The 19,368-nt window shown below is 37.0% G+C and overlaps 1 protein-coding gene across 2 annotated transcripts; it reads left to right on the forward strand.

Annotated features, from left to right (window-relative positions):
• The first annotated feature begins 725 nt into the window (after window positions 1–725).
• rnf122 (ring finger protein 122) lies at window positions 726–16,395 on the forward strand. Of its 2 annotated transcripts, none has more exons than XM_084087246.1 (6): window positions 726–1,033; window positions 7,494–7,650; window positions 12,736–12,781; window positions 12,887–12,928; window positions 13,858–13,940; window positions 14,822–16,395. In XM_084087246.1, exons 1-6 carry the CDS (start codon window positions 1,009–1,011, stop codon window positions 14,934–14,936), a joined length of 468 nt encoding a protein of 155 aa, XP_083943372.1. In that variant the 5' UTR covers window positions 726–1,008; the 3' UTR covers window positions 14,937–16,395. The 2 variants fall into 2 exon arrangements, with proteins under 2 accessions (XP_083943372.1, XP_083943373.1); XM_084087247.1 differs by having other exon boundaries at window positions 13,861–13,940.
• The last annotated feature ends 2,973 nt before the right edge of the window (window positions 16,396–19,368 follow it).

Genomic DNA, 19,368 nt, shown 5'->3' on the forward strand with positions numbered 1-19,368 from the left:
TTGTTTACGGTTATAAATAAACCTTGGCAGCCACAACATCATAAAGAAATGGAGAGGGTATTGAGGCCCTTGGGGGCCCCTCAGGACCAGGATCTTGAAGAGGCATACAGGGTAAACTTTATTTACTTGGGGCAGTTTAAGGGCCTCTCCTGTATCTCAGTACCACCGTATTGTGTGCCATGAGGGTGGGCTCTTGAGAGTGCTGAGGCCCTTTGACGGCCCCCAGGACCAGGCATAAAGGTGGGTACTTTTGACTCAAGCCATCATACTCAAAAGCCCAACATACTCCCAGCGAACAGGTAACGGTTAATAAAAACGTTAGCACAAAAACATCATACACATTGCTCACAGAGCGTCGTTTCGTTCCGAACGATCAGAGAACATTCAGAACGTTAAATTTTCAGAACTTATTTGGAACGTTAGCAAAACGTTCTTAGAACATATTTTTTGCTAGCTGGGATGGTAATAATGAGTCTTGCTCCGGCAAACACCACTCGCTTTTCCTGAAGAAAATCTAGTTTGTGTAATTATTTTGGAGTCGCTATTTTGAATTACGTTGCTACTGTATACAAATTAATTTAATTTCAACTGCTTATAACATTTAATGTGCTACTTGAATGTTAAAATGACTTGTTTATGTGTTCATAAGTGAGTCAGAGATGACCGTGGAGATGTGCTGGTGGAGATTGGCTCTGTTCGGTGCTCATCACTCGGGCTGGGAGGGTCTTTAACTCGCTCGCTTTAGTTCTCAATGGATGCCAACATCAGCCACGACGCGCGAGCTGAGGAAAAACGACGCGCGTATCGCACTTAAACGCGCGCGAACGGCACAATATGAGCCGAATGTCGTGAATGTGACTGTATTTACTGACTCGCATCGTGTGAGGAGGACTGTGTTTAGTCAGATGAATCCAGATGTGCTGACAGAGCGACAGACAGACAGAGGGCATCATCTCTCTGTTTATAAACACACATCTGTTCATAGAGAGGAATCACACGGGTGGATTGATGCAGCCTTTCCAGTGGTGCAACGGTAAGATCACCTTTATCCTTCCTGGAATAGTGTGGGAGTTTATAGGCTATACTATATTAAAACACAATAAAAGATGGGAAAAGGTTGAGGGTTTATATACACACAAACAATAGGTTCTGCTAAATGGGTCAATGACAAAGATGTCTGAGATGATGATGAGGAGAAATCTAGTTTGAAACGCACGTGCCAGGTCTTAGAAATGTAATATTTCTATCCATATTGGTGTCATACATTTTGAAAAACGTTTATTCCACAATCTCTACAAAAAAGTTGGATTTAATGAATAAAAATGTCAAGTGGTGTAACCATACTAAAATGATTTCTTTATACACTAGCCTACTCTGCACAATTTAAACATATTTTTGAAATCACATATCTTATTAGAGCCATGAATATGTAATAGGTAATAATATATAGGCTTTGATGTTTTCTTAGGGTCATTCATTTGGCCTGTACAAAAAGTGTCCAAAATATAGTTTTTTTGTTGTTGTTGTTGTTTTACAAAACTCTGGTTTCACTGACAAGACTTAAAAGATTAGTTCACCCCAAAATTAAAATGATCTCATAATTTACTCTCCCTCAAGCCATCCTAGGTGTATATGACTTTCTTTCAGCCAAACACAATTGGAGTTATATTAATATCCTGGCTCTTCCAAGCTTTATAATGGGAGTGAATAGAGAGTTTTTGAATCCCATAAAAGTGCATCCATCCATCATATAATCCATAAGGCTCCAAGGGGTAAATAAAGGCCTTCTGAAGCAAAGCCATGGGTTTTTGTAAGAAAAAAATACCATATTTATAACTTTATAAACTATAATCCTAGTCGCAGATTAAAATGCATGTTTGAGCTACTTCAACTTGCACTGACAGATCTTAAAATATGTCAGCGCCATTGTTTTGTCTCAACTTAATAGATGTCAAATCATTGACTAGATCTTTATCCACTTAATGTTCATTGTTGTCTCTAACTGTTACAGTATATATTGTATTAATAAAGCATATATGAGGACCTCACACCCACTTTTAATGCAGTGTCATGAAGATTTTGACACTTTGAATAGATTATTGATATTTTGTGGTATTCATTTAGATCCTATACAGATCTACTTCTCGTTCTGTCTCGATTCTTGAGATTCATTAAGGGCTGCTGAAAATATTTCGATTACACCCTTGTTTCATATTTATAGGTCATTCCATATTTGTCTTGAAAGCGCTTCATAGTCGAGAGCCCCATAATCTCTTGGGGTTGTTAATATTTCATGCACATTTTCAGTCTGCTTTTTTGTTAAAGACCCCTGTGGTGAAAAACAAGTATTTAATGTTGTTTATGTGTCTATGTGATGGACAAACCATGTGCAAATTTCACAGTCAACACCATTATTTTCTCCTTAAAACATGGTGTGTTTAAGGATCTGGTTTCCCAACACAAAAGAGCAGAGTTTAAATCCCGAGAAAGGGAGTCTCGCTCCGCAAACAGCTTTCTCTAGTGTTCTGTTACTGAACAAATGTGTCTGTTAAATGGCCAGCAACTGTAGTGACCTAGTTTTGCTTGTACACTTTTACGCTTGTGTCTCTTCCACACACCCCCTCATCTTACCGACTGCTTTATTGATTTATTTATTTATTTTTTGTTGTACTGCTAACAACACAAACACTTATAAGACATGCACTTACTTGTACTGAATGTATACTTGTTGTGTACTTCAAATTGTATATCTTGTAAGTATATATATAAAAAAGCTACTACTATTATGATATAATATTAATGACATAAAAGGCCACTTAAGTGTGCTTAAGAGATACACTTTCCTCATGTTTTTTCTTTGAAATAATGTCAAATTAAAAGTTTTATATTAAAGTTAAATCATTATGTTTAAATACATTTTAAGTACACTTATTTTGATGTGTTGACTAACATAATAAATCACAAGTACTTTTGATATTACATTTTTGATATTTTAAATGTACTTAATTGCAATCACATACAGGTTTCAATAAAAACAAATGTCATTTATATTGAAACTTGAATGTATTTGTTGCAATTTAGTACATTTAAATACGAGTATATTTTAGTTTAGGTTACATTTTATTTTAAATAAAAATAACTGTAATTAACTGTAACTGAGTAATTTAAGTACTGAGTAATAATAATTAACTACATGTACTTACTATAGGGTTAGGGTTTGGATTGGGGTTTGGTTTAGGGTTAGTTCGTTGCATGTAATTATGCATAATTTATAGTTATTACTACAGTAACTTACGTGTAACGTGTAACAAGGACAGACACTGTAAAATAAAGTGTTACCTTTAGTTTAGCATAAATACTCATCAGTAGAGATGATGTACTTGATGAAAAAAGCACTCTTTAAGTTCATATTAAGTGAATATGAATTTAAATTATAATACATTTTCATTTAATTGCAAATAACACGCAGTTAAGTGTCAGAAATGCATTCAGTTCACACTTAAATATAGCTTATTCTTTTAAAGTATTTAATTTATTTAATTAGTACTCTTTTTCAAAAAGTCTACTTCTTTTTCACAAAGGACAGAAAATAAACAATACAATACAATATAACTAATTCAATAATAAAAATACCAACATAATACCATTAATTAATAATACAAATATTATGCATGCATAAAATTATTGCATTATTAAATCATTTAATTATGATCAAATAATTAATAAAACAAAAATACTGTGGTAAATATGGGTAAAAACATTTAATATAAACTGCGTGGGACAAAGCAACAGATAATATGTTTATCAAGCTGATAAGAAAAAGAGCAGATTGGTGATCGACTAGACAGTTGACTGGGAATCGTCTGCCAGCATTTGGTAATATTTTCACATTAAACAAGAACTGGAATGGGGGAAAAGCCTCCTATTTTAAATCAGTTTTCAATAATATATTTAAGTCTCTATTCAAGTTCTTGAGGACATTATGGGAGTGTGAGAATGAAGTGGAGAGACTATCGATTCCCTCTGACTCTACTTGAGGGAGACATGTCTCACTTTCAGCAGAAATGATGTTAAATGACAGTGTTATTGATTTCCGTTGGTCCAGAGATGGCAGAAATGAAAAAGCTGCTGTTTATTTGTTTCAGTTGTCAACTGGGATCAAGAATAACAAGTGCCATCACTGTCATTTATTAAAGGAATAGTTCAGCCAAAAATGAAAACTCTGTCATTATTTACTCACCCTCATGTAGTTCCCAACCTTTCTTTCATCTTTGATAGTTAAATGAAGATATTTTAATGAAATCTGAGAGATTTATGTCGCAACTACAACTTTGACGCTTCAGAAAGGTAATGGGATTGTAAAACTAATCCATATGAGCGGTTTATAGTCCAAATTTTCTGAAAAGACACATATTGACTACATTAAATCTGTTCATCGCTTTATATGATGAACAGATTTAATTTAGGCTTTTATTAAGCACAGTTCTTTTTCACATTGGGAGGTTCAAGGGTCGCTGGATTCTGCAGGCTCATTGAATCTTTCACGACAGGTTTTAATGATGCACAGATTGTTAGTGGTCAGTTCACACACTTGTGTTTCCTCTTACGGAGAATCTAAACGTATGACCAGGGCTTGACATTAACATCCGTCAACCCGTCATATTAGACGCTTCTAATATTCATTTCCGCAGAATAGACACACGATACCAGCGTCTCTTTCTCTCTCTCTCATCTCTCCGACAGCGAGTGACACACAAACCCGCCTATAATGGATCCGTGCGTCAGGTCTTAAAGTGACAGGAGCCTAATATTCCTGCTGCCAAAAATATCTATATGCAGGGTTCTCAAGTCTCACGCATTGGCCGTAAGACACACGCAATTCAACCAGTTCACACGCTCACACGCCACACCGTGTATTTCTCACGCTGAAAAGGCAATGCCAACCAAGTTGTCCTGCAAGCTTTATATATAACGTTGTATACGAGGCGCAGGCACACAAAGTGAAGTTTCCTGCCGCCAGCACGTATCTCGGCCAGATTGCGTTCGTTACTAGGCAACATAGATGCGCGAACACACGGAAGTTGACGGAAAATTCTCGGCCACCGTACGTCCGTTACTAAGTAACCAACAACATCGCGCGAACACACGTCGTGATGGAGAAGGTAAGTTGGAAGAAAGAAAGCTCGTCTAACATTTTTAGGCTACACTGTAAAAAATGTAACCGTGATTTTTACGATAAAAAACCGGCAGCTGTGGTTGCCAGAACTTTACCGTCAAAAATACGGTAGCAACCCATTATTGGTTTTACAGACTTGACTTAAAATTTACAGTAATAAACCGTATTTTATTATCTGATATAATGTGAATTTAGTCCTATTGAAGTATTAATATCTGTTTTGTACCATAATACACTGATAACCACCAATCACAGCAGTGATGATAGTCACATGATCAATCAAAGCTCATCACAAGCAGCTCTTCCACAAGAAAGTTAATACTAATATAAGCTGCACAGTGTCATTCACACAAACATTAAACACCATCACGGTAACACACATGAAATTTTAAAAATGCAATAAACATTAATTTAACAACATTAAATGTAACATAAAACCCTAATGGACATAACTGATTAGAAAAAACGAAGAAAACTATGAAGAAACAGTTATTTCAACAAAAATACATCAAATGTGAAGTGTCACACAGGGAATTGTGGGAATGTCAATTTACGGTTTTTCACTGTAAATTATACAATGAGTTGTTCTTTTTCACTTTCAAAAACTATAAATTTAACGGTATTTTACAGTAAAATTACATTAAATGTACCATTAGATCTATCACAGTTATTTACCGTATATAGTACGGAAACTTTCTGTTAACCAATTAACAGTTTTTCACAGTCTTTTACCGTTAAAATTACGATAATTTTTTACAGTGTAGAACATTAAATATATAAATGTTATCAAGGCATCAAAATGTGCAACACACACTTACAACACAAAACACATTTCATAAGTTGGAGTGTGTACTCTTGTGTACACACACACACACACACACACACACACACACCTTAATAATCTATGTCATTTGTTCACAATGTCCCACCACACAATAAATCATTATACCATTTCGACTAGACACATTCAAAATACAAAAAGATTTGTTTTTCCAAACTGTTTGGAGCAATTTGTTATATTTTTGTAATTTTTGTATATTTGTAATTTTGAAATATAACATTAAAGAGTATATTTGATGTGATGAATTGCTCTGTCATTTATCAGATTTACCAATTGTTATAATTTCAATTTGTGCTGGTTAATTATGGACAATGGGTAAAATTGGGGGGCGGGGGCGGGGCTCCATTAGGGCTCCTCCCCTAACCGCATGTGATCTCACTCCAAGCTTTTGATAAAACTTGAGAACCCTGTATATGGCAGTTTTTCCCATGGTATCGATGTCAAAATTTTGGCCAGTGAAAATTCTGAGTGGCTAGTGACCTGAGTATGACTGAGTGAAAGTCATTAAAGCTGTAGTCTACGATGTTGAAAATCGGTCGAGAAAGCCTGAGACGGTTGGGAAGTTTTAAAAAACTCATCCCGCCCCTCCACACACACACCCCTCCCCTCTGTGCTACCTGATCCCTCCCACCGGGAAACGACCTGAACAACGTCACTCAGTCAAACTGTGATCACCGGTAGTAAACAGCGCATCTTGTTCAAATTCCGATCGGCTCGAACAGAAACCCGCTAGGCCTACTGAAATATATTCAAGCACTTCAAGAAATATAATTACTTTGACCCATGATAGGCGATGCTAAACGGCTAACATTCCAATGCCGACCGGCAGCATGAGCATGTTGTCAGACTGATAAAAAGCTATTTATGTAACACCTCACACCATAAAAGTATAAATAAATGCTTACCTGCTCAACAAAAAGTCAGCCGTGTCAGCGTCGGTTTTCAGTCCCAAATCTCCACTGCTGAGCTGATGCTACTTTGCTAGCTACCATAGACTGTCAGCTGCTTGCCCGCGAAATTTCATGTCGCAGGAGGGGGGCGGGGTGGGGTGCGGTGGGGTGGAGACGCGAGCGCCACATGGAGTTTCAAGTGGAGCGGGGGATTGGATGAGAGCAGTTGACCAATGTAAGCTGTCCGGCCGGACAGCTTACATTGGTCAACTTCTCTGCAGCTGTACACCCAATAGAGTGAATGGATTTTTTTCATTCTTTTTTCTCTTCATATTGTTAGGATTGTACTGTAGAACCATAACCAGCATCTAAACGAGGTTATTAATAATGAACAATCTTTGAAATCGTAGACCATAGCTTTAAGAATCACTGTTTTTGGCCAGTGAAATCTTATTAAGCACATTAAGATTAGTCATTAAACTATATTTGTGTTCTGTTTGAATATTGTGTCTTGCTTTCCTGCTATAGTGTTTTAGTGATCAGATTTCAGTTGACTGCGCTCTGAATCCCGTCCTTGTGTGTATAGGGTGCTTCTGCGGTTTGGGACTGATCTACTCCAATAAGACCTGCACTATGCCATCCGTCAGCTTCCAGGACCTGCCTCTCAATATCTATATGGTTATCTTCGGCACAGGCATCTTTGTCTTCGTTCTCAGCCTCATATTCTGCTGCTATTTTATAAGGTAAATCTGATCTCATGCACACACAGGACAGGTGCACAAGCATATCTATCTTATCTATAACAGGAATCTGCTGTTCTCACAGCACACATGCAGACGTCAGGGCGGCTTGTGTCACCAACACATTTGATGGGTGTTAATAATGGAACGATTGTATTACAGGACAATGCAAACTGCTTCAAATATCTGAATCAAAATATGCCAATCCACTTTACAATAAAGTTATATTTTATGGTATTGTAGCGTTTTCTTTGAAGTTAATTTATTTTCTTTTTCTTTATTTCCTTATATATTATATCTTATCATTTTTGTTTATTTTCTTTTCCTATATCCTATCACATATAACACATATCCTACCATACCCTATATCCTTCCTATCCTATCTGATATATCCTATCCTTTCCTATAATCATATATCAAACACGTCATATACCATATATCCTACTAGGGCTGGGCGGTATATCGAGTTTGTACAATATATCGATCTTTTTTTAAGAAACGATATGGAATGAGGCAATACCGTTTATATGGATATACAGTAGTTTGATAGGAGCGCATCTGAAAAATAGCGGAGGACGCAGAGTGAGCTGCTGCGGGGAGAGTGCTTCATCATCCAGTTTGTCCTAAACATGATCCATGCTTTATATTAAGGGCTTTTAAATAAATTGTAAGATTATAACACATATAGTTTAAAGCGGCTTGTCCCGTCAGATGTTCTGATATATCATGTGCTGACAGACAGATATATTCTTGCGCTGTTGAATGTTTGTTTTCCTCAGTGCATAACTTACATTTTGCAGGTATATTCTCCATCTGTAAATGTTAGAAAATCATGCAAATATTTCCGTTTTGCTGTCAGAAGTGAATCTCCGCTAAACTTCACAGACTTCCTTGAACCAGCCAAAACAAATGGAGCGCAATTGAATAGGAGCGCAAAAATTCTGACTAACATATACATATTGCTTGTGTTATATATTAAATATATTTGTTGTTGGGCAATAAATGTGTCAAATGTAGAATTTAAAACCTACAAGTAAGTGTATTTTTATGATAGCAGTAACTCTAAAATGACTATTGTAATGGGGTAATCAAATGTAGGTTAATTAGTCTGTGCTTTTGTTTGTATTTATTTTCATTTTTTTTTTTTTTAATGTAATGTGATTTTTAACCCTTTTTTTTTCTCATAATATATACCAGAGCATACATTACATTCACTATATTTGCATTTATAGCCTTCAATATGAACATTGTTTCCAGGACAACATTGGGCAGGATGTGAATTATTTATATTTTTTTTATAAATAAACAGTTTTTTTTAAAATCCAAAAACGTAGAAAATACCGAGATGTATACAGTATATCGCCATTCAACCCAAAAATACAGAAATATCGTTTTTTGACCATATCGCCTAGCGATTTTTTGTCGATTTTTGACCATACTACCCTATCCGATCCTACACTATCCTGTCCTATCCTGTCCTATCCTACCCTATCCTACCCTATCCTACACTACCCTATCCGATCCTACACTATCCTATCCTACCCTACCCTACCCTATCCTACCCTATCCGATCCTACACTATCCGATCCTACACTATCCTATCCTACCCTACCCTACCCTATCCTACCCTACCCTATACTACCCTATCCTACACTACCCTATCCGATCCTACACTATCCTATCCTACCCTATCCAATCCTACACTATCCTGTCCTATCCTACCCTATCCTACCCTACCCTATCCTACACTACCCTATCCTACACTACCCTATCCGATCCTACACTATCCTATCCTACCCTATCCGATCCTACACTATCCTATCCTACCCTATCCTACCCTACCCTATACTACCCTATCCGATCCTACACTATCCTATCCTATCCTATCCAATCCTACACTATCCTGTCCTATCCTACCCTATCCTACCCTACCCTATCCTACACTACCCTATCCTACACTACCCTATCCGATCCTACACTACCCTATCCTACCCTATCCGATCCTACACTATCCTATCCTACCCTACCCTACCCTATCCTACCCTACCCTATACTACCCTATCCGATCCTACACTATCCTATCCTATCCTATCCTATCCTACCCTATCCTGTACTATCCTATCCTATCCTACACTACACTACACTACCCTATCCTACCCTATCCTACCGTACCCTATCCTATCCTATCCTAACCTATCCTATCCTACCCTACCCTATCCTATACTGTACTATCCTATCCTATCCTACCCTACCCTACCCTACCCTATCCTATCCTATCCTATCCTATCCTACCCTATCCTGTACTATCCTATCCTATCCTATCCTACACTACACTATCCTATCCTGTACTATCCTATCCTACCCTACCCTATCCTATCCTATCCTATCCTACCCTATCCTATCCTATCCTACCCTATCCTGTACTATCCTATCCTATCCTATCCTACACTACACTACCCTATCCTACCCTATCCTATACTACCCTATCCTATCCTGTACTATCCTATCCTATCCTACCCTACCCTACCCTATCCTATCCTATCCTATCCTATCCTATCCTACCCTATCCTGTACTATCCTATCCTATCCTATAATCATATATCAAACATGTCATATACCACATATCCTACCACACCCTACCCTATCCTATCCTATCCTACCCTATCCTATCCTATCCTATCCTATACTATCCTATACACTATACTATCCTATCCTATAATCATATATCAAACACGTCATATACCATATATCCTATCCTATCCTATCCTACCGTACCCTATCCTATCCTAACCTATCCTATCCTATCCTATCCTATACTACCCTATCCGATCCTACACTATCCTACCCTATCCTATCCTATCCTACCCTATCCTGTACTATCCTATCCTATCCTATCCTGTCCCATCCTATCCTATCCTGTACTATCCTATCCTATCCTATAATCATATATCAAACATGTCATATACCATATATCCTGCCACACCCTACCCTATCCTATCCTACCCTATCCTGTACTATCCTATCCTATCCTATCATACCCTACCCTATTCTATCCTATCCTATCCTATACTATACTATACACTATACTATACTATCCTATCCTATAATCATATATCAAACACGTCATATACCATATTTCCTACCACACCCTATCCTATCCTATAATCATATATCATATACATCATATATCATATCCTACATACCCTATCTCATACTGTATTAACCTATACTATACTATCTTATCCTTTCCTATAATCATATATCATATATGTCATATATCATATATCCTACCCTATTTTATCCTATCGCATATTTGATATTCTAAGGGGTTTTACAGTCAAAGACCCAGAACCAGATATGATGAATGACCCAGAGTCAGAATTATAATAAATTGAAGAAAAGTTTTACTGAAGATAGTTTGCAGTTTCATCAGCAGAAGTCAGCTTCAAGATTCACACAAGAGTTTGTAGGCCGCCTCGCTCACAGTTACAAAGATCACAGCAGTTATACCGTACACCATGGTCAAAGCTACGTCCTTGCTTCAGGTTGCAGTTTCTGATTGGCTAAGAACACATATAGTCACACATGGATAGATAGGAGAGTATGTAGCCATTAGTCAAGATAGTTGTCGCACGATTCCTAGATTTAGGTCTGCGGTGACCTTGGAGGTCGGAGAAAGGCGTCTTCGGGTCTGTTGTTGCATGCTGAAGTGTCCCATAGCTCCTATATAAGACATGCACAGAACATCCAACGCATTACACACAAAAGCACTAGGGAATCATAGCTTCTCCAAGGTTGAAGAGGGCCTGAGCTAGCTATCATCAGGACAAACTACCAAAACATACTGATAACACATTCCATTCTCAGGAAGAAGTACAGATACTATTCACTTTAGTTTCTAGAGAAATACACATGAAAGAGGTACTGTAATTCTGTAAATCAGAATCAGAATCAGTGAAGTCATGTATAGTTGGACCCCTGTAACCTTAACTCGTCAGCTAGAAACAGATATATAGACAACGCATGTTAAGATCACATCAGAATGTTCCTAAAAGCACCTGGTTAACACTCACAGCAAACATATGATTAAAAGTATATTTGAACCACTCACTTCTTGAATATAGAAATTATTTATGTAGAAATGCTTATCCTTGATTATTAATCACTCATTACATATACACTGAAGCAGCAGCAGATTCCAATCCACCCCCTTCAATATCATATCCTATCCTATCATACATCAAATATTATATCCTATCCTATTTTTGTATATCCTATCCTATCTCATATAATATCATATGTCATGTCATGTCATATCATATATCCTATCCTATCCTATCCTTTTCCATTTCTTTTCTTTTCTTTTCTTTTCAATTAATTTAATTTATTCTTTTATTTTTCTTTATTTCATTATCTATCCTATTCTAACTCTTTTGTTTCTTTTTTTCTTTCCTTATCTATGCTATCTTATCCTATTCAATTTTTGTTTTGTTTCCTATCCTTTTCTTTTCTGTCTATGATCAATGTGTTTTGTTGTAAACAGTTGTAAAATGAAGTGTATTGATGGCAAAGCAGATAAAAGACTTTTTTTAAATCAATTTATCATTATTTTAAATGATTTCTCTGTTGACTATTGGACAACATGTAAATCATGTCAAATGCAAATGAAAGCCCTTCAAGAATTAGCATTGCAGACGCTGAAGAGCTTGTGTCGTGATTCTGCTGCCATACAAATCAGTGATTCACCGGTGAAACTGAACTCAGGTTTAATCCTGGACCTGAAAATGACTCATGCCGTGTCCATGTTACAGATTCAGCCACACTTAGTGAGTTATACTTTCACTTTATCTTGAGTTATCTCTCTCCTACTGTGAACGTGAAGACCAGAATTCACATCAGACCATCTGATAGAGTTATCACAATTACTTAAAATCAGTCATAGTATCCCAATATAACTTTGATATTGACAGTTTCGTAAGTGACTTAATATAATAAAAACAGCAAGACTGAAAATCTAAAATAAAGTGAATTATACTTCTCATCATTTTTCAGTAATTATATGCTTTATCTTTCCTATGTCATCAATAGTAAATTGAGACATCAAGCCCAAAGTGAGCGCTTTGGATACAGAGAGGTAAGAGAGAGTAAGAAGAAATGCTTTAAAGAAGTAATAGCTGACATATTTATCATGATAGCCAAGGCTAATTGTACTTACTGTTGGCATTTGTGTCGATTGCAGGTTATTTTAAAAGGAGACCCGAAGAAGCTGAATCTTCATGGGGTAAGAAACTGCCTTGACTCCTGGAAAACCTGGAAATATCAGGGAGTCGTGGAAACTAATCAAATGTATTTAATAGACATCTAAGAAATTTCTATAGTAAATACAATCTTTTTTTTAGTTATGCTCAGCTCTAAAACATTAAGGGCCGGATTTACTAACAGCTTGCTCTAGCAAACCCTATTTTGGTGTTAAATAAAACTACCGTCAGGATTTACTAAAGACATAAAAATGAGCGATGACAAGGTGAGGACACAGTTATTTTTAAGACTGACCTTAGAAAAAATAAGTATACTTCAAGTTAATTTTATTAAGTATACGTAGGTAAAGTTCAAGTATATTTTTAAGTATACTTTATGTAGGAAGTATACTAATATCAGTGTACTAGAAGTATACTTGTAAGTGTGTTGTTTCCATACTACTTTAGTTTACTATTTAGTTTACTACTAACACTTATAGTATACTTAAAATATACCTTTAACTCTTTCCATTTTAAAAACATTTTATTCTAACTTTGATGGTTGAGGAGATTCCCCCTTCCATATGTAAAGCGCTTTGAGTATCCAGAAAAGCCATATATAAATGTAACGAATTATTAATTAATTATTATATCAAAACATAGATGGAGTAGATCGAGTTCATCAACACCTCCAAAGCCACAGTCCTATATCATCAACATTAAACAGCATATAAATCATAACTGCCTAATGTTTCTGAATTAAATGTTGACCCAGGATTTTTTTCTTCAAAAAACGCTTTTAAGGAAAGAGTTAATATCGCGAGATCTCTACACCCCTAGTAATAATATGTCACAATATTACTGCTTTTACTTTATTTTTGATCAAATAAATGCAGCCTAGCAATAGATTATCTATAATTGAAGCTTCCATGCATTTGTTTCCTCTTTTCCTCCTTGTTTTGTCCCTCTACAGCAGACGTGTGCCGTGTGCCTGGAGGACTTTAAGGTGAAAGATGAGCTGGGAGTGTTGCCGTGCCAACATGCCTTTCACAGGAGGTAATAAGCAGGAGTGAAACAGCTGGTGTTCATAAAGCTTCATCTGCTATTGTTAGCAGCACTGCGAATGACAGGAGACGGGCTGATCCAGAACTATACTGCGCTGTTTCTCTTCAACAAACTCTGTTTCCCTTTCCTATATTTAGGCCCTTTTGTTTATTGATGTCTATTTAGATATAGCAGATATTGCAGGTGTTGATTAATACCAATCGGATATTAAAATTAGATAAAAAAATCTAGCAAAAAAGGGAAAAAGGGTAAATACTAGGGGTGTAGCGATACCCTCATGTCACGATATTGAACTCACAATACGATATTATTGCGATACACCAAGACACATGATAAAAGGTTAACAAAAAATGCACTGTTGATTAAAATGCTAAATTTGATATTACATTTTGTGTGTGTAAATGAATAGGCTTGGATTGGTGCTGGAAACCCAACGCACAGGACAATAGAGACACCAGAATAAAAATATTATAATATATACTGTATAATTAATAATATATATTATTTTAGACGCATATTCTTGCACTCTGTCACTGACTAGATGTATTTAAAATAATGTAGGCCACTTTTTACTGCTAACATTTGGCATTATCAGGACACACAAATATTCCCCCATTGCATTATTATATCATAAATTTAAGATTATATATAGTAGTTTAATGTAGTACTGACACTAAAACTCTGTAAACTTTATTTTTATTCTCACACAGTCATTTTTATTTTGGGTGAACTACACACAATACATACTGTCACCATCCACGATTGATGCACTTTTGTATTGCGATATATAGTGACACGATATATTGTTACACCCCTACAAATACACATGCATGGACTAATTGCAGTGTGTGTGTGTGTGTGTGTGTTTGCAGGTGTGTGGTGAAGTGGCTGGAGGTGCGCTGTGTGTGTCCCATGTGTAATAAACCCCTGGGCGGATCGCCGGAGCAGAACCAGAGCATCGGGACTCTGCTGGACGAGCTGGTGTAGACGAACATCTGACTCTCTCTGGAGTCTTTTACAGACATCAACAGCCCGAATACTCTCTGATCCGACACCTTATTCTGAGACTGAACCTCACAGATTAATTAAACACAAGCGAAACCATAGATGCTTGACTGAAGAAACTTGAAAGGCTTTATATCTTTTGAGAAAAGGCCTTTAATTTAACATTGAAGTCTAGCCGAGCTGTTCAGTCAATGTCAGTTTGGATGCTGACTCGAGGCTAATTCACTACAGGTTCTCTGAGGAATTTACTGTATAAAGGGGTTTATGTGTAAAATTAGGTCTTTGGTCAACACTACTTCAAGGTTTATGAAGAATTTGAAGTTGGAAATACTTGGAAATGCTTTATAAACTCGTAAGAACTACAACTACCACAAGGATGTGAGTTTAATACTTGAGCAAACAAACAACCATTATAGTCTTTAATGGATTAGTTCACTTCAGAATTAAAATGTCCTTATAATTTACTCACTCCCATGTCATCCAAGAGATCAATGTTCATGTCTGTCTTTCTTCAGTCGAAAAGAAATGAAGGTTTTTGAGGAAAACGTTCCAGGATTTTTCTCCATATAGTGACTTCAATGGGGTCCAACGGGTTGAAGGTCCAAATGTGAGTTTGTCTAGATAAGACTCTTATTCCTCGGCTGGGATCGTGTCGAGACTTTGAAGCTGCACTGAAACTCACATTTGGACCTTCAACCCGTTGGACCCCATTGAAGTCACTATATGGAGAAAAATCCTGGAACGTTTTCCTCAAAAACCTTCATTTCTTTTCGACTGAAGAAAGACAGACATGAACATCTTGGATGATGTGGGAGAGAGTAAACTATCAGGAAATTGTAATTCTGAAGTGAACTACTCCTTTAAGTAGAAACGTTTTAAAGTACACAGCAGTTTTACATTTGTCATCTGAGGTATCAATGTGTGCAATTCAAGTTGTAGAACAAACAGTGCCAAAATGAAATGTAAAAATAGGCCGTATTTTACTCCAAAACCACTAAAAACCCATCTGAGACTCCTGTGAGAGCCCATCACTGGGTTTTAGGACTACAAACTGAACATCTCTACTGTAAATGCTCTACATAAGACCGGCTGATGGAGGACACTGCGTTTACAGCGTTCCAGCAGCAACAGCACAGTGCACTGGGCCCAAAGAAATTCATCCCAGAGTGAATGAGTGTGTGAGTGGGTTTTACAGTCATCAGTAGTTGTGACAGATGTCACGTTCATTCTAGATTATATGTGCACAAATCATCGACTGTCTTAAGAGATTTCAAGCAAACACTACCACAGAAATGGGCTGCCAGTGAAAACACAAGTGACTTTCTTTTTGTATTTGGAGTTTTTCGTGTTTGTTCATTGTAATCTGTTTGCCATTGTTATCTGCAGTGTTTTAGTCAATGTTTTCACACCAAAAAAAAAAAAAAATGAACATTTGACAGCATTTATCTGTGCAGTATGTTTCCTTTTCTCTCTCTCTCTCTCTCTCTCTCTCTGTGTGTGTGTGTGTGTGTGTGTGTGTGTGCAGCTGACCTTTGACCTGTTAACTGTCACATGTGGAAAACATCTGATCTTAAATGGTTGTAAATCATGAATGCTTTGGAATACAGATCTAAAGCAGATTATTGCAGAGGTGAAAAGAAGTAAATAAAGTTATAGAAGTTGTTCAAGTTTACTGTAAAGCATATGTACTTTACAGTATTTATTTTATATAATATATATTAAATAATAATTTGCAATCTACAATTCAAAATCTAATTTGAAGTTGATATTACAAACATTTCGTTGCTGTGAGATTTTCTTTAGGCGCTAATACCAAAAATAGCCACCAGGTGATCGGCCATGACGCTGTTCACACTATCACATGCATAACTCACACTAACAAATCAATGAACTTTCATCGAGAATGTAACAGCATTGTGCAGGAGAGGTAACCTTTTAGAGGTGCGATTGATGTGCTGGTTATGTGTTTTTTTTTTAAATGTAGGCCTATAACTAAATATGCAATATCCATATGCAAAATTATCACATTAATGATAAACTAAATGTTGCGAAAATCCTCTGCTAATGTCTTTTGCAGGTACATATATTCATAGACATGAATAACTAGGTTTTCATTTGCACATTGACCGTTCCAATATGGCGGACGGCTTACCTATACAGACAGACACTTTAGCCATAATCCATCCTTCCCAACTTATTTCAGCCTTTCCTTTCCTTCAGCTCTTTCACTTCACACTTGGACAGCACATACACACGTTGACCAACAACGTGTTTCTCCTTTTGTGATTTTGAATGATGACAACAACAACAACACAAAAGAATATGGCCATATTATGTGACCTGAGCTTTCAGGTAAAAGATGAGATGCGGATGTTGCCATGACAACAGCACTTTAACTGGAGGCGAGTGAACATCCAGACAGGTTGGTGAGGCTGAGGTTTGATTCGTTCAGGTTATTCATCGCTTCGTCACTCGACGGTGTTTTCAGAGAGGTCATTGACGCATTTTACATGATGTTTAGTGAAATAGCCTACTGCTGTTGCCACTGTAGCCGGTGAGATGGCAATTAGTAGAGGGCGTGGCCAGGTAGGTAGAGGGTTTTTAAGCAGGCACCTCTAGGGAGGCCTAGAGAGGAGGTCCAATCTTTTGTGTGGAATTGTGCTGTTTGGTAGCCTTTCCTTGTGTGTTGGTGCACAGACATGGTCTGGGTGAGAAGGTAGGCCAAGCAAATATTGACTTTTGTTTTATATTTACAAAGCCTTTTTCACTGAATTAGATGTTTTTAATGCAGACACAAACATTGTGCGGTCCGGTGACAGGTCCATGTTGGTTTGTGCGTGAACGGTTTGGTGAGCAGGTAGGCTAAATAAATAAATAGTGATTGCTATGTTTCATATTTATGAAGACTTTTACTTAATTAGGGAATTGTTTTTAATGCAGACACCAAACAGTGTGGATTTGTAGGCCGTTGGTCACGCCTGTTTCTATCTTGGAAGTTAGACCAGGATTAGTGGCTGTGTTGCAGGTAATTTGAGGTTTTTTATACAGTTTGTAAATGTCTTGATTTTATTTTCTAATGAGATTAAATAAATATGTTTTGTGGTCATTTTGTGTGTATTGGTAATTTGTATTGCTAATTATGTTTTTGTTTTTGTATTAGGTTTAGTTGATCGCTGTTCCTCTTGAGTTTGTTTTGTTTTTGATTTTCCCCATCTAGCCAGTACCGACATGTGCGCGCTGTATGCCTCCAGCGCAATGAGTGTATAGATGTTGTGAATTGTACTGGCTTGTGGGGTGGTTTTTTGTTGTTTTTTTTACTTTTTTTTCCTTGTTTGTATGTCACTTCCCAGCCTTGTGTTGCCAACCAACCCTTGTACTCCCTGTACTATATTGATGCTTTAAAACACATGAACTCTTTATTTGCATGAGATTTAAGTTTGCCGTGGACTTGATTTATTTGTGTTGGTTTGAGTATGTTATACTTATTTAATATGATTTTGGGGTTGTTTGTGTCAGTTACTTTGTGCTTTATTTTTGAATTGTTCTGTGTGACAAAGTTGGGATTGTATTGGGGTTTGTAGAAGGTTGGCTGGTTAGTAATATCCTTTGAGGGGGGATGAGTTTTTGTGTTCTACAATGTATTTCTTTGATTTGATGTATGTATTGTCATATTGGTTTATCTGTCAATAAATCTGTTTATTTTTGGTGAGTACATTGTAGTTAGTTTTTGTTTTCCCCTTTGCTTAAAGGAATGGTTACCTTAGGTGCCGTTGGTAACATTTTGGCGTAGTCGGCAGGATAACCATTTTCTTTTATGCGGTAGTAAAGGCTGGGAAGTGGATAGTTGTTTTTTTGTTTTTTGTTGTTTTTTTGGCAGGGAGGAACAGCGATCAGCTTGTGGGATGACTGCTTCTGGCGACGACTGTTTCTGGTGACATCGGATTGGTCTGCTGCAGTTATGGCAGAGGAGCTGCAACAACTACGAGAGCAGTTAGAGCAACTGAATTGAAAATGAAAGACTAAGACAGCCTCATCAAGCTGGAGGTTCAGCAAGTTTTGGATCGAGTTCCGCCCTAGAAGGTAATGGACAGCGGCGTGAACCGGCTATATATGTGCCTAGAGAAAGAAAATGTTCGAAATTCTTTGGTAAAATGTCTCCTGGTTCTCTTTCTCTGGAGGATTGGATTGAAGAGGTGGAGAGTTGTATTAGAGGGAGACATATGTCTGAATTAGACAAAGCCATGTTTGTTTATGATCATTTAGAGGGGGAGGCTCGGACTGAAATTAAGTTTAGGCCTGAGGAAGTTAAAGAGAATTCTACGGAGATATTTGCAGTGTTACGTGAACTCTATTGCTCTTCTTCTCCCTATGTTATCCTGCAACAGCAGTTTTTTGATAGAAAGCAGAAGGAGGG

Source organism: Abramis brama (assembly GCF_963993115.1).
Source record: "Abramis brama genome assembly, chromosome: 16".
Taxonomy (NCBI): Eukaryota; Metazoa; Chordata; class Actinopteri; order Cypriniformes; family Leuciscidae; genus Abramis; species Abramis brama.